The sequence below is a fragment of the Alexandromys fortis genome, unplaced genomic scaffold, assembly GCF_014885135.2.
Source record: "Alexandromys fortis isolate MF-2015 unplaced genomic scaffold, M_Fortis_MF-2015_v1.1 scaffold_159, whole genome shotgun sequence".
NCBI lineage: Eukaryota > Metazoa > Chordata > Mammalia > Rodentia > Cricetidae > Alexandromys > Alexandromys fortis.
In genome coordinates, this window is record NW_026068031.1 from 286,891 (window position 1) to 299,606 (window position 12,716).

At 46.4% G+C, this 12,716-nt stretch overlaps 1 protein-coding gene across 6 annotated transcripts in view; it reads left to right on the top strand.

Annotated features, from left to right (window-relative positions):
• The first annotated feature begins 2,152 nt into the window (after positions 1-2,152).
• The window catches only part of Pcnx1 (pecanex 1), a 142,439-nt gene continuing 131,875 nt past the window's right edge, over positions 2,153-12,716 (top strand). For 3 of the 6 annotated variants that reach the window (XM_050164471.1, XM_050164473.1, XM_050164472.1), the window contains exon 1: positions 2,153-2,450. In XM_050164471.1, coding sequence (XP_050020428.1) covers positions 2,298-2,450 — 153 coding nt within the window. In that variant the 5' untranslated portion in view covers positions 2,153-2,297. The remainder of the gene's footprint in view (positions 2,451-12,716) is intronic. The other 3 variants (XM_050164474.1, XM_050164475.1, XM_050164476.1) reach the window with 2 other exon arrangements.

The following is a 12,716-nucleotide window of genomic DNA, read 5'->3' on the forward strand; positions in this document are numbered from 1 at the left end:
CCTCCTACCGGCTGCCTTCCTGGCTTGCTAAAGGTCAGTTCTACATCTGCCACCAGTCTCTTCTGGTCCAGGCGGGTCTGCCTCTCATCTTTAGTTCTAGACTCCATTTCTCCCGGTCTGCCCCACTGCATGGCAGTTCATTTTCCATATTAAACCGCGGCAGATGTTTGCTGGCATGGAAACTGATGTGCTATTGGAATTTTAGCCCTGTTTACATCTTCCTTTGTGTTGGAAAGCTCGGGATCACGTCCAGTTTCTCAGAGAGCTTTCCTGTCTCCTGCAGGAGAAACAAAATAAAACTGCAACTGTCTTGTGCCAGTGAATCAGGCCACTAGGCCTTATTTATTTAATTATAATACTGTATTGTTTCATCTTAATTTTGTTTTCAGGCATACATTTAAAATACATGCTGATGTGAACTTATTCATACCTTTTAATTTTAAAGTATTTTTATCGAACTTAAATAGATTTATGATTATACAATAATAAATCAAAGTTGAGAAGGGTGTTCTCCCTACCTGTTCCTTTAAATCCTCTGGAAGGTTTGTTAAAACTTGCTAGGTCTCCCCCACTCCCTGCCCCCAACTCCCTCAGCCGGCCTGAGTTTCCCTAAGCATAAATTTGAGAATTTCCATTTCTAAGTCGTTCTTAGGTAACGCCCCTCACACCCCTTTGAGAACAGCTGACCATACTAATTCCTACCTGAGTGGATCTGGAAAGCTCTTACAGTCCTCGCAGCAAGAATGAATGCTGACTTCTGAGCTCTTTATGAGAACCTGGGCCATCAGTTTGAACGGCACAGCCCTCATTGATTAAAAAAAAAAAATAAGGATAGCCAAGGCATTGCCTCAAAGGAGCGTTGTGAAGGGTAAGGGAAACAGGTGTGAAAAGAACCACCTCTACAGTGGCATGGCGCCCAGAGGCACTGCAATGGGTTGTTAACCACTTTTTAAAAAACGCCATCAGCTGCTCCGGCTCACTTGCTTCCGCCCCCCCCCCCTCATTAATTATAGCAACTTTAATCTGGGGAAACAGTGCACATTTATTGCTACAATAAACTCAACCTTCAAACTCTTAAAAAAAATCATCCAGTGAGATCAGACATTAGACAGGGTCAAGAATGAGTCCCAGTTTTTCACAACTATAAAACGAGAAGGACAAGACCCCAATCAGAGTTTGGGTGGCATCGGTCATTTTTCAACCCCCGGTGAGACTGGCCCATTGAGAAAAAAATGGCTACTAGCTACAACACATGAAAAAGAAAAGTTGTGGTGCACATATGACTTGTTCATGTCATACTTTTATATCTCTTGCAATCTGTATTAATTTATGCCTATTGGGAAGCAGTAAATGCTCACAGTTCTCACCGTCGTCCTTTTTCTCACCCAAACTGCCTCCGGCCCAACCAAAGGGCTAACATAGTTCGTGCTCAAATTGTGGGCGCTGTTGACTTTTCCACTCTGCTGCAGCCTAAATTCTTCCAGGCCTGCGGCCGGCGTCAATCTCAGTTTACCCCCAAATGTTTTTAGGTCTTGGACAAACGCCACAAATGCCAGCCCTGTAGGCAAGGTCTACCAATTCGCAGCCTGGAAGGCCATTCCCCTTTAAGGACTAGTAACTGAGCTTGCGGGGCGTGTCGTGCCCGGCGCAGTGGGGTACCCTGGCACGTGCCCCCACCCCACCCCATCCCACCCTACCCCACCCCATCCCACCCTACCCCACCCCATCCCACCCTATCCCACCCCATCCCACCCTACCCCACCCCCCACTCCCTCTCCGCGTCTGCACGCTTCTCCCGGGCGCCAACAGGAGGCGCTCGCGCGACCGAGGCTCTGCGCGTACCAGTGGGGCCCGCTCCGCGGGCGGAGGGAGCGGGAGGAGGAGCCGGAGGGGGCGCGGCTTCTTCCGCGTCCTCCCGGGCGCCCGGTCGCCTGCTCCGCCAGGCCCGGGCTGGCGGCCGGCGGGGGTCGCGGCGGCGGAGGCGGCGGTGGCGGAGGCGCTGGCGACTCAGGCTCGGGTTCGGAGCGTGGAGACAAGATGGCGGCGGCGCTCCGGAGCCTGGCCTCCTCCTCCTCCTCCTCCTCCTCGCCGCTCTCCGCCCCACCGCTTGCGGCCTCCTCCTCCATCGTCTCTTCCTCCTCCTCGTGCAGCAGCAGCACCAGCGAGCGCCGCGGCTCCGGGCCGCTCTCCTGGAGCTCGGGAGGGGGCTAGACCGGGCTTTGGGCGAGCAGGCGACGAGGCCGAAGCTGGGGCCCGGGCGGGGACGACGACGGCGGCGGCGGCGACGCCGGGTGGGGATGGGGTCGCAGACGCTGCAGATCCTCCGGCAGGGGGTGTGGGCCGCGCTCAGCGGCGGCTGGTACTACGACCCGCACCAGGCCACCTTCGTGAACGCGCTCCACCTCTACCTGTGGCTCTTTCTGCTCGGCCTGCCCTTCACGCTTTACATGGTGAGTGGAGGCGGGGACGCGCTGCAGTCGCCTCTGGGGGGGCACCTCGGGGGTTCGGGGGTCGCGCCCCTGCCCTCCCGGTGTGCGGCGGTCCGGGCGGCGGACGGACGGTCCCCTCCCCCGCCCTGCTCTCCGCCCCGGGTTTCCCCTCTTTTCAGCACCTCCCTCCCGCCGGTCCCTGGCCAGGTCCCGCTTCCTCACGCGCCGGGTCTGCGTAAATTGCGCCCGAGGCCTTCCCTGGGGGTCCCCGGTCCTCCTTGGTCTCGTGCTACCCTTCCTGCCCCACTCCCCGGGGCATCCCCAACCGCACCTCGGCCCCGGCGGTGCGCAGCCTGGGGGAGGCCGTGCGCGCTCCGCCTGGAGCAGAGTCGCGGGGTGTCCCGGCTCGCACTCGCTTCCCTGGCCCGGGGGGAACCCCGAGCGGGCTCGAGCTTCTGCACACCGCTCATCGGTTGGGTGCGGGTTCCATTCGGTTCAGCCCCACGACGAGGGGCGGTAGTGTTGCCAGGCCAGCGCTGCGGGCAGGGAGCGGGGAGACAGGGGAACCTGGCTGGCATTTCACCCATTTGTTTGCGTTGGTTCAAGGCCTTTGACTGGCAGGGAAAAGGAAAGTACCGCCTGTTGCTTGGTGCACTAGGGCCAGTTTCTCTGAAGTGTTTTGGTGTTACCGAACTGTTTCCTTCTATAGCAAAGGCTGGCCCCGAGACTCGCTGTGTAGTCCAGGCCCTAGAGTTACTGGGATTACCAGCGTGAGCCACCTCTCTAGAAAGTTTTAAAAAGATGTTTTCCTGAAAAATGTTAGCACATTTCTAACAAAGCAAAACAGCACTGTATTTTAGGTTGGGGCATTTGAGAAAATAAAGCTTTCAAATTTTAAAGTAATTTGGAAGGAAGGATAGTAACTTTCGTTTTCAGGGAATTTCTGTTAACTTCGTGGTTCTTCAAGGTGCTAGAATAAAGGTGCTGGGTTAGAAAATCCGGGAATAAGTGCCACAAGTTAGGACAGCCTATTTGCCTCATTGCTTAGTATCACTAATTGGCAGGAACATGCCTTGGGGGATGGTGAGTGTGTGTGCTAAATGTCACATTGCCAAGCAGATTCTGATTTCTCATAGAAATGTATTTGAAGGAACTTACACGAGCTTAAAGGAGCTATTTTTAAAAAACGCTGATGGCTTATTACAGGACTTGTTCAGTCTTGTCAAGATCGGAAAATTTATCACCAAATGTTATAATTTGAACTCATTTTGGCCGACCAGGTTCACTTTACATCCGTGTACCTTCCAGGAATATGATGAGCAGCTCCCGTGGCTTTGGTTGTGGGGATCCTCAGGCTCACAGGGCTTTCAGAGCTGGCGTCTCTTGTGTCCAGACAGGTTGTAGGTTTAAGACAAAATGATTGTCGGGAGGTCAGGATTTGTTGCCGTGCCGCTGTAAGGTTTGTGTCGTAAGCCTCTTTGTAGAATTAACTGAACCACAGAAGAGACTTGGGGAATGGCTCCTCTGCTTAGACCTGCTCTCCCGGCTTGCCTCTGCGGGGTCTACACGCAGTTCACCTGCTTCTTAATCTTCCTAGCAGCTGATGTGTTGCTGCTGTGCCCGGGGCTGTCTGCACTTGTTCTTCCTACTCTTGGGGGTGGGGGTGGGGGCGGGAGGGGACGACGACGACGACGGACTCTTCCCTTCCTGGAGAGTTGTGTGGCTTGCTTTGGTTAGATTATTTCAGGCTTCTGGCATGTGAGACTTTCCCGGATAAGTTAACATAGCGCTTCTGAACTCTTCTGCCTGCTTTCTAACTAACATTTTCTGCTGGATGATATATGTACTTAATGTTTGTCACCTTGTTACACTGTGTAAGCTAATAATAGACTTACGCTCTGGCCAGGTGGGGGCTTCATTGCCTTCATTGCTGCTTTCTCGGGGCTTAGAGCAGTGCAAGGCACATGAGATGATTAGGAAATGAACAGGACTCCCTTTCTTCTGTCAGGGAACTTAAAGTCTAGCCTAGGGATCATAAACAGCAGCAAGTGTTCTTTCTGATTGTAGGGATGATGCTGATCAGAGTTCATGGCTGGGGAGTCAGCAAAGAGGACTTGTAGCCTTTTAGGGAACACGCTAGTGCTGTAGGATTGAGATACCTAGTATTGAGATAGTGTGACATAGATATCCAAGTTAAAACAAAATCCTGCCTTCTGCATTAAAACCTCACGCATGGTTATTGTTCATGTGTCCTTCCAGTAATAGTTGCAGATGATGGTGACTTTACTGAGCCTGTGTACAGGTTCTTAGCTCTGCTAAGTATCCTCATGTGGCTGAGCCATTGTGACTTGTTTTATTGCCGTAGGTAGGTGTGAACTGGGATTAATACAGAACTTTTTGAAGCCAGAGTCACCATTCAGGATCCCTGTAAGCACACACACGTACACATGCATACACACACATCCTTTTAGCTTTTGTGGGTCTTTCAAAGGGTAGGATACAGTTTCTACAATTAATTTCTAAGTGGTGGAAATCAGGAAGAAAAGCTTCCTGCTTATCTGATTATCTTCTGTTCCCCTTGTTTACCCCTTTTATATCGTTCTAATGGTAATGGGCATGACTTGTCATGTGAGATTTTTGGGGAGTATAGGGTAGCTTTTTTAGGGGTGGGGTGGTAAATAGGTGTTATCATGATTTTGATCTTGGCCTTGCTGTTTATTTGTGCTCTTTGGGCAAGATTACTTTCCTGAACCTTGATTTGCTCATGTGTGACATATTTCATGAGTATTTTACAAGGAAATATTTATGAAATAGGTTATTCACCTTGAGAATAGCCTTCAGTAAATGACATTTCAAGGAATGTCTAGGTAGAATTTTTCTCTACAGTGCTGCATGTCTAGAAGAGATTAGATAACTCTGATTTATCGAGTGAAACCATTGTCCTAACATATTGCTCCACATACCGTCGCTGATATTAAGAGTTATGTGTCTAGATGATGAAACACTAAAGTGTATTTACATTAAGATAGGCTGAGTGTAGAATGCTTATCTATCATACATGAGGCCCTGGGTGCAATTCTGGGCACCCCTCTTCCTCCAGTCTGTTTACGTAACATGTTCTCAGAGTTTAGTTGACATCAAATTGCTTGACAGTGTTAAAAATGTATACTTGTATAAACCTGTTCCAGTCAGAACATCTGGAGTGTGGTTCATTCATTTATATACTATATGGTAGGGAAGTGCAAAGAACTTGATCAGTATACCTATGATTCCTAGCCTATTTTTAACTTCTAAGCTGGTAGTCACATGTCTTCAGGATGCTCTAGAGGCATCCAAGAGAAATCATGTCTAAAACCATTCTGAGGGCTTTAGCAGTGGCTCAGTGGTTAAGAGTGCTGACTGCTCTTCCAAAGTGCCTGGGTTCTAGCCCAGCACCCACATGGCAGGTCACGACTGTCTGTAACTCCAGTTCCAAGCATCTGTTGCCCCTTTCTAGGCATTTAATGGCACCAGCCACACAAGTGATGTACCAACTCCTATATACATAAACTTACAAAAACAAACTTCTGAATTTTAATTGGATGGTCCCACCCCAAAACAAACAAATGAACTGAGGAGGAACCTTCCCTCACTGTTGCATATTGGTCAATGGTATAACCAATTCATTCCCTTGCCCTCGATGTAGACACATACATACATACACACCTGCCTCTCCTTTAACCAAGTCTGCTGTCAAGAGTAGCTCAACTCTTCAATTCACTTCCTTCTCCATCCTGTTTAGTCTGTAGTTATTATATAAATACATACATTAATACATTATATATGTCTATATATAACCAGGATACATAGTATATTGTATCAGCCATGTAACTGTTTCTTTTTTTATATATATATATTTATTTATATATTATGTATACAATATTCTGTCTGTGTGTATGCCTGCAGACCAGAAGAGGGCACCAGACCCCATTACAGATGGTTGTGAGCCACCATGTGGTTGCTGGGAATTGAACTCAGGACCTTTGGAAGAGCAGGCAATGCTCTTAACCACTGAGCCATCTCTCCAGCCCATGTAACTGTTTCTTGACATCTGTTCTTACCCCTAACTCTTAGCATAAGCAGAAGACTTAAATCAGTTGGTGCCACCCTCTTTTGTATTTATTGGTTTAAATGTTTTTCATACAATATATTTGATTATATTCTTTCTTCTCCTCCAACTCCTCCCAGATCCTTCTCACCTCCCTACCCACCCAAGTAAATGTTTTCTCTCTCAAACAAAACAAAACAAAAATCCCCCAGAACAAGAAACAAGAAACCAAAAACAGAAGCAAAAAAAAAAAAAAAAAAAAAGACAAAAAATACCAAAACAAAATAAGCATACATACAAGAAACATGGTGTCCATTTTGTGAGCATGGGGCCTGCTGTGGAGTGTGGTTGATATACCAATGTCACTTAATTGATTTTTTTTTTCTCTCCCAATAAATATCAGTAACAAATTGCTTCTAAGTTAGGGATGGGACTTGGACCCACTTGCCCTTCTCAGTGCTTAGATTTTATCTGGTTGGAACTTGTTTGGGCCTTGTGTGTGCTGTCATGGTTTCTGTGAGCTCAGAGGTGGCTTGGCTCTTGTGCTTAGAAGACACTCTTTCCTTGGAGTGACCTATAACCTCTAGCCCTTATAGTCGTCCTGCATAAATCCCCGGGGGAGGAGTTCGATAAAGGCATCTCATTTGGGGCTGAGTGCGCCAAGGTCTCTCACTCTCTGAACATTGCCCAGCTGTGGGTCTCTGTATTAGTTATCATCTACTGCAAGAAGCAGCTTCTCCGATGAGGGTTGAGGGACAATGCTCTGATCTATAGAAATAGCAACATGTCATTAGGAGTCATTTCATTTCTATGTTCATCTAGCAGAATTATAGTAGGTTTTCTCCTAGGGTCTGTGAAATATCCAGTCTCAGGTTCTTGGCCACTCCAGCAGTGTCAGGTATGGCTCCATGTTAAGGAGTGGACCTTAAGTTCAGTTTAAAAGAGAGTTGGCTACTTGTATAACGTTGTGCCGCCCTTGCACCAGTGTGTCTTATAGGCAGGATGCTGTTGTGGTCACAGGGTTCATAGCTGGATGATGCTGCTGATGACTTTTCTCCTCCTCCCAGCACTTTAAAGTTAGTAGAAGTGAGGCTGCTAGTTGGACCCCAGCTCAATTTCCCCGTGTCCCATGACATAAGCAAGCGCTAGCTTCAGCAATAGGGTCTTATCATCAGCTTGTGAAGGGTAACCAATAGTATTGATAATAGCCTGTAATTTTTTTCTGGAAGTTTCTAGTTTCTACAGGAGTAGACTTCGATGTGGTTTTTCAAAAGGCTAGTGTTAGTTGTCTTTCTCCATATTCCCACCTTTACCCTTTCCTCTTATCCCCCTCCCCATTTGATCCTATTCTAGTATCTCTTTTATATCTTCATAATACTATATTCTGTTTCCTTCATTGGAAGACCCTCTCCTCCCTGTTTCCCTACTACCTGCCTAAGGGTTATTTGGATTTAAACACACACATCTGGAGCTCAAAAGCTAGCATCCACATATAAGAGGAAATGTGCAATGCTTGTCTTTTTGGGGCTGAGTTACCTCACCTAGTATGTTTGTGCAGTTACTGTAGAAATCAGTGTGGAGGTTCTCCAAAAGCTTAAAATAGATCTACCATAATATCCAGCTTTACCACTCTTGAGCAGATACCCAAAGGACTCTATACCTTACTGCAGAGATACTTGTTCATCCATGTTCATTGTTGCTTTATTCTTTTTGTTTGTTTGTTTGTTTTTTTCGAGACAGCGTTTCTCTGTAGCTTTGGAGCCTGTCCTGGAACTAGCTCTTGTAGACCAGGCTGGTCTCAAACTCACAGAGATCCGCCTGCCTCTGCCTCCTGAGTGCTGGGATTAAAGGCGTGCACCACCACCGCCCGTCTGCCGCTTTATTCTTAACAGCCAGAAGTTGGAAACAGCCTAGTTGTCCCGTCACCTGATGAATGGATAATGAAAATGTGGTACATTTACACAGTAAAATATTATTCAGCTGTTAAAAACATGTATGGAGCTAGAAACAATCACTTCTGCCTTTTTAATATCTTTGCCTGATTTACCTTAGAACTTAGACTAGAAATCAAGCATCTCTACCAGGACCACACTGAAGCCAACTCTGCCTTTTCTTAGTTTGTGCAGTTTCTCCAGTGCTAGAATCAGATGGGCTCCTTTCCTTCTCCTTTTCCTGCTAAGCTGCTTCCTCTTGCAGGAGCTTTTTCTCTGGCTGTGTCTTCCAAAAGGAGACTCTCCTCCGGGTTCTTCTCAGGCTGATGGTTGCAGGTTGTTTGGGGTTGGACTTAAGTTTCCTCTCACAGAAGTGTAGCCCGGTAGTTGTAATCAGCAGTTGTCTTATTTCGTCTCTTCATCTTGTCAGTTTCTTTCATGGCTCTTCACAACCATGTATTTGTATCTTTGTTTCTGTGTTCGCTGTGTAGACAGCCTTACTGCCACGGTACTTATCAATTCAGTGAGGGCAGGGGCCAGATAGAATAAATATCCAGTGTCTTCTTTGAATAAGTGTTTGTTGACTGAGAACTGTATTACATATGTGGACCTTCTTTAGTCTGACCACCAAACTGATCTGGAATAGTTGGGTGCAGAGGGGATGTCTAGGAGGTTGTGTTGTCTGGCAGGGTTGTTAGTTTCTGTGGCTACAAAATCCATATGCCGGGATGACTCCAGACAACGTGTGGGTTTTGTGTGTACAACCTTGCACAGTTATACACATATAACAATATATAAAGTAATATATGCTAAGTACCCTGTGGAGTGATTATCTTAAGTTAATCATTCATATAACATTTATGGTTCTGACTTTCCTAGTTGCTGTCATTACTCATTTTTGTAGTTGATCTTTATCATCTGTAAAGACTGCTTTGAAGCCCTCAAGTAATTTTCTTTCCTAAAGATTCAGAGATTTTAAAGATGACTAAAAACTCATACTTCATATAGTATGGTTCTCTTATGATTGGTGTCTTTAGAGCCCTAACTAGCAGGGGCTGAGGATGTAATTCATTTGACAGTATGCTTATGAAGTATAGCATGATATCCTGAGTTCAGTCCTTGGAAGTGCACAAACCAGACCTGGGGTTACAAGACTCTAACACTCAGGAGGCAGAGGAAGGAGGAGCTCAAGTCCATTGCCATCCTTCTCAACTACGCAGAGCTTGAGCCAGCCTGAGCTATATGAGACCCTGCCTCCAAATAAATTAATTAAAATCAAACCCTCTAGCTAGTGGTCTATTCAGATGCTTAGGAGTGATCTAGACATGTCCGTAACTTACTGTCTTAGTCGCTGCTCTGTTGTGTGAAGAGACATCATGACCTCTGCACCTCTTATAAGAGAAAGCCTTTAATTGGGGCCTGCATACAGCTTCAAAAGCTTAGTCCATGATCATCATGGCAGCAGACTTGGTGGCAGGCATTGCAGGCATGGTGCTGAAGTAGTTGAGAGCTACCTCTTGATCCAAAGGCAAAGAGAGAGTTAAGACTGCCAGGGACTTTTGTGACCTCAAAGCCCTCCCCCAGTAACACTTCCTCCAAGGAGGCCACACCTCCTAATCCTTCTAATCCTATCAAACAGCTCACTTTCTGGTGACAAAGCATTCAAATATATGGGCCTATGAGGAATGTTTTTACTTGTTTGTTTTTTTGAGGCAGAGTTTGTCTGTTTGCCCTGACTGTTCTGGAACTCCTTCTGTAGGCCAGGCTGGCCTTGAACTCAGCAGATAACACCTGTCTACACCTCCAGAGTGCTGACATTAAAGTTGTGCTCCACCACTGCCTGGCTAAAAATGACAAGGTTTAATGTTCTTAATAAGAGCAGAAAACAAACCACCACACAAATTCTAGAGATATTTCCTTAAATAAGTGGTCAGACATAGGGATCTACAGAAGGCATGGGATGCAAAACCGGAGTCAAGTGGACAGTGCTAATTTCAGCTCCTCTGCCTAAAAGTTCTCATTGGTAAAAGGCCAGAAATTTTAACTTGTCAGGTCAGTGAATTGATAGACTTCCTGGTTAAATATGTGTGTTCACAGGCTGGAAAAGAAACAAGAAACTCCTTTAGTTTTCCAACAATTAAATGATTTTATGGCTTACAGTGGTTTCTGAAACTGTGGTATTTCATCTTTAACAAACATAGCAGGCAGCTTGTAAGTGCCTATAACTCCAGCTCCAAGGAATCCAATGCCCCTTTCTAGTTTGTGTGGGTACCTATATATGTTTGTTCCCTCCCTCCCTCCCTCCCTCCCTCCCTCCCTCCCTCCCTCCCTCCCTCCCTCCTCCTCCTCCTCCTCTCCCAAATAGTTCAGTTTGCTTTGCAGTGTTTTAGAACCTTTTGGTTTCTTTTGACTGATGTTTCCATGAGGGAACATGAGTTTTTGTTGTTGTTGTTGTTTGTTTGTTTATTTATTATGTATACAACATTCTGCCTCCATGTATGCCCGCACGCCAGAAGAGGGCTCCAGATCTCATTACAGATGGTTGTGAGCCACCATGTGGTTGCTGGGAATTGAACTCAGGACCTCTGGAAGAGCAGCCAGTGCTCTTAACCACTGAACCATCTCTCCAGTCAGGAACATGAGTTTTTAATAGCTTCCAGAGGGACCACAGTGTGAAGTATTACTGTGGCAAATCCCTTTCTTGATTACAGGTTAAATCTTTTCACTTTTTAAAAAACTTCAGGGGGAATATTCTTGTAATTAAACATTGTAGCTCTTTGGTCTAAATTCCTAGGGATAGGAAAGGGTGAGTGCTGATGGAGGAGGAGCTGAAAGTTGAGATCCATCCTGTAGGGTCTTTGTAACCTGTTGAAGTACAGGGTGTTGAGAGTGAGAGGGAGATGCAGACAGTCCAGGTCTGAGCGGGATCCAGGTATGTAGTGCTTTCCTTTGTGAATGGGAAAGCGAATTGACTGCCAATGTCAGACTGTGAGCCGTATGGAGGGCATCTTTGTGACTGACCGGAGAACTGGAGTTCACAATGTTGAAGAGGAATGTTCAAGAGAGAAATGTGGGGTAAAAGTTATTTACTTGAAGTTATTGGCATATAAATACTGTGTTGTAGAGCGATCCTAAAACTAATTAAGAAGAAAATATTATTGGACAGAACTCCAAGACCCAATAGCATCTAAAAATGGGCAAAGAAGGTTACAATGGCAGGAAAATGAAGAAGAGTAGAGCCAAAGGAAAGACTGTTTGGAAAAGGAGAGAGTGGTCAGAGTTTGCCAAGTTGTCCTCCCAAAGGTTAATACAGACTTAAGTTGCCATCAGCTGTGCCGAGAGCACAGCCCAGTATGCCCTTCTCTCCCCGTGCAGCTCTTTTAACACGGGTGGCATTGTCGTAAGCTGCTTAGTCAATGGAATATTGAATAAAACATTTCAGTAAAATTTTTTGTCTTTGATAATGGCAGGATTCTTTCACAGTACCTTTTCTTTCAAACTTAGTTCCAATTAAAGCTCTTTGCTGCACGGATATACCATCGCATGGCAACTTTGATCTGTTTTGTTTTTCTAGTTTTGTAATTGTTAATTCTGAGACGACGTTACTTATTATGTTATTTGGTTAAGTCAGATGATTTTCCCTGTCTCTAAGTGTGCTTGGGGGCGATGAGAAGCCTTGTCTGGATGTGCTTGAACTCCTGGGTACAGGAGCAGGGGAAGCCAAGACCCCAGAGGATGTTCTGTAGACCTCTTCTTGACTTTGTCAGGTTGCAGGTGAGCTTTACCAGAGCCCAGTGGAGTGAGTGGGGGACTCTGATCCCCTCAGGTGCCCTGGGAAGCTGGGGGTATGCATATGTGTTCTTTGGTAGCACTGGAAAGCCATCTGCACTCCTCTTTGGTCCTCGGAGGTTCTGATTCTCAGAACTTGCAGCTGATGCCAGACTCTTGGTTTTTGTTAAGATAAGAAAGAAAAGAAAGCCCAGGGAAAACAAGCTGTTTCCTTCCCGAGGTTTTGGGCGTGGGGAAAGAAAGTCCCATTCTGTAGAGCTTTGTATAAGCCAAGCAGAGCCCTGAGAGCCAGCTGATGTGGGCGCAGCCAGGAAACCTAGTCACAATTTGAGAAGCTTGGATCCTGGAGCCCGCCGCCCATCCTCTTTTCCTCCCTCTCCCTTTGTTACCCTGTTGTCTAGACATAAGCCAAACAGGGCCAGCCACCTGTTATCCTCCGTAAAGCTTTCCATTTGACATAATTTTAGGGTTATAGAAAAG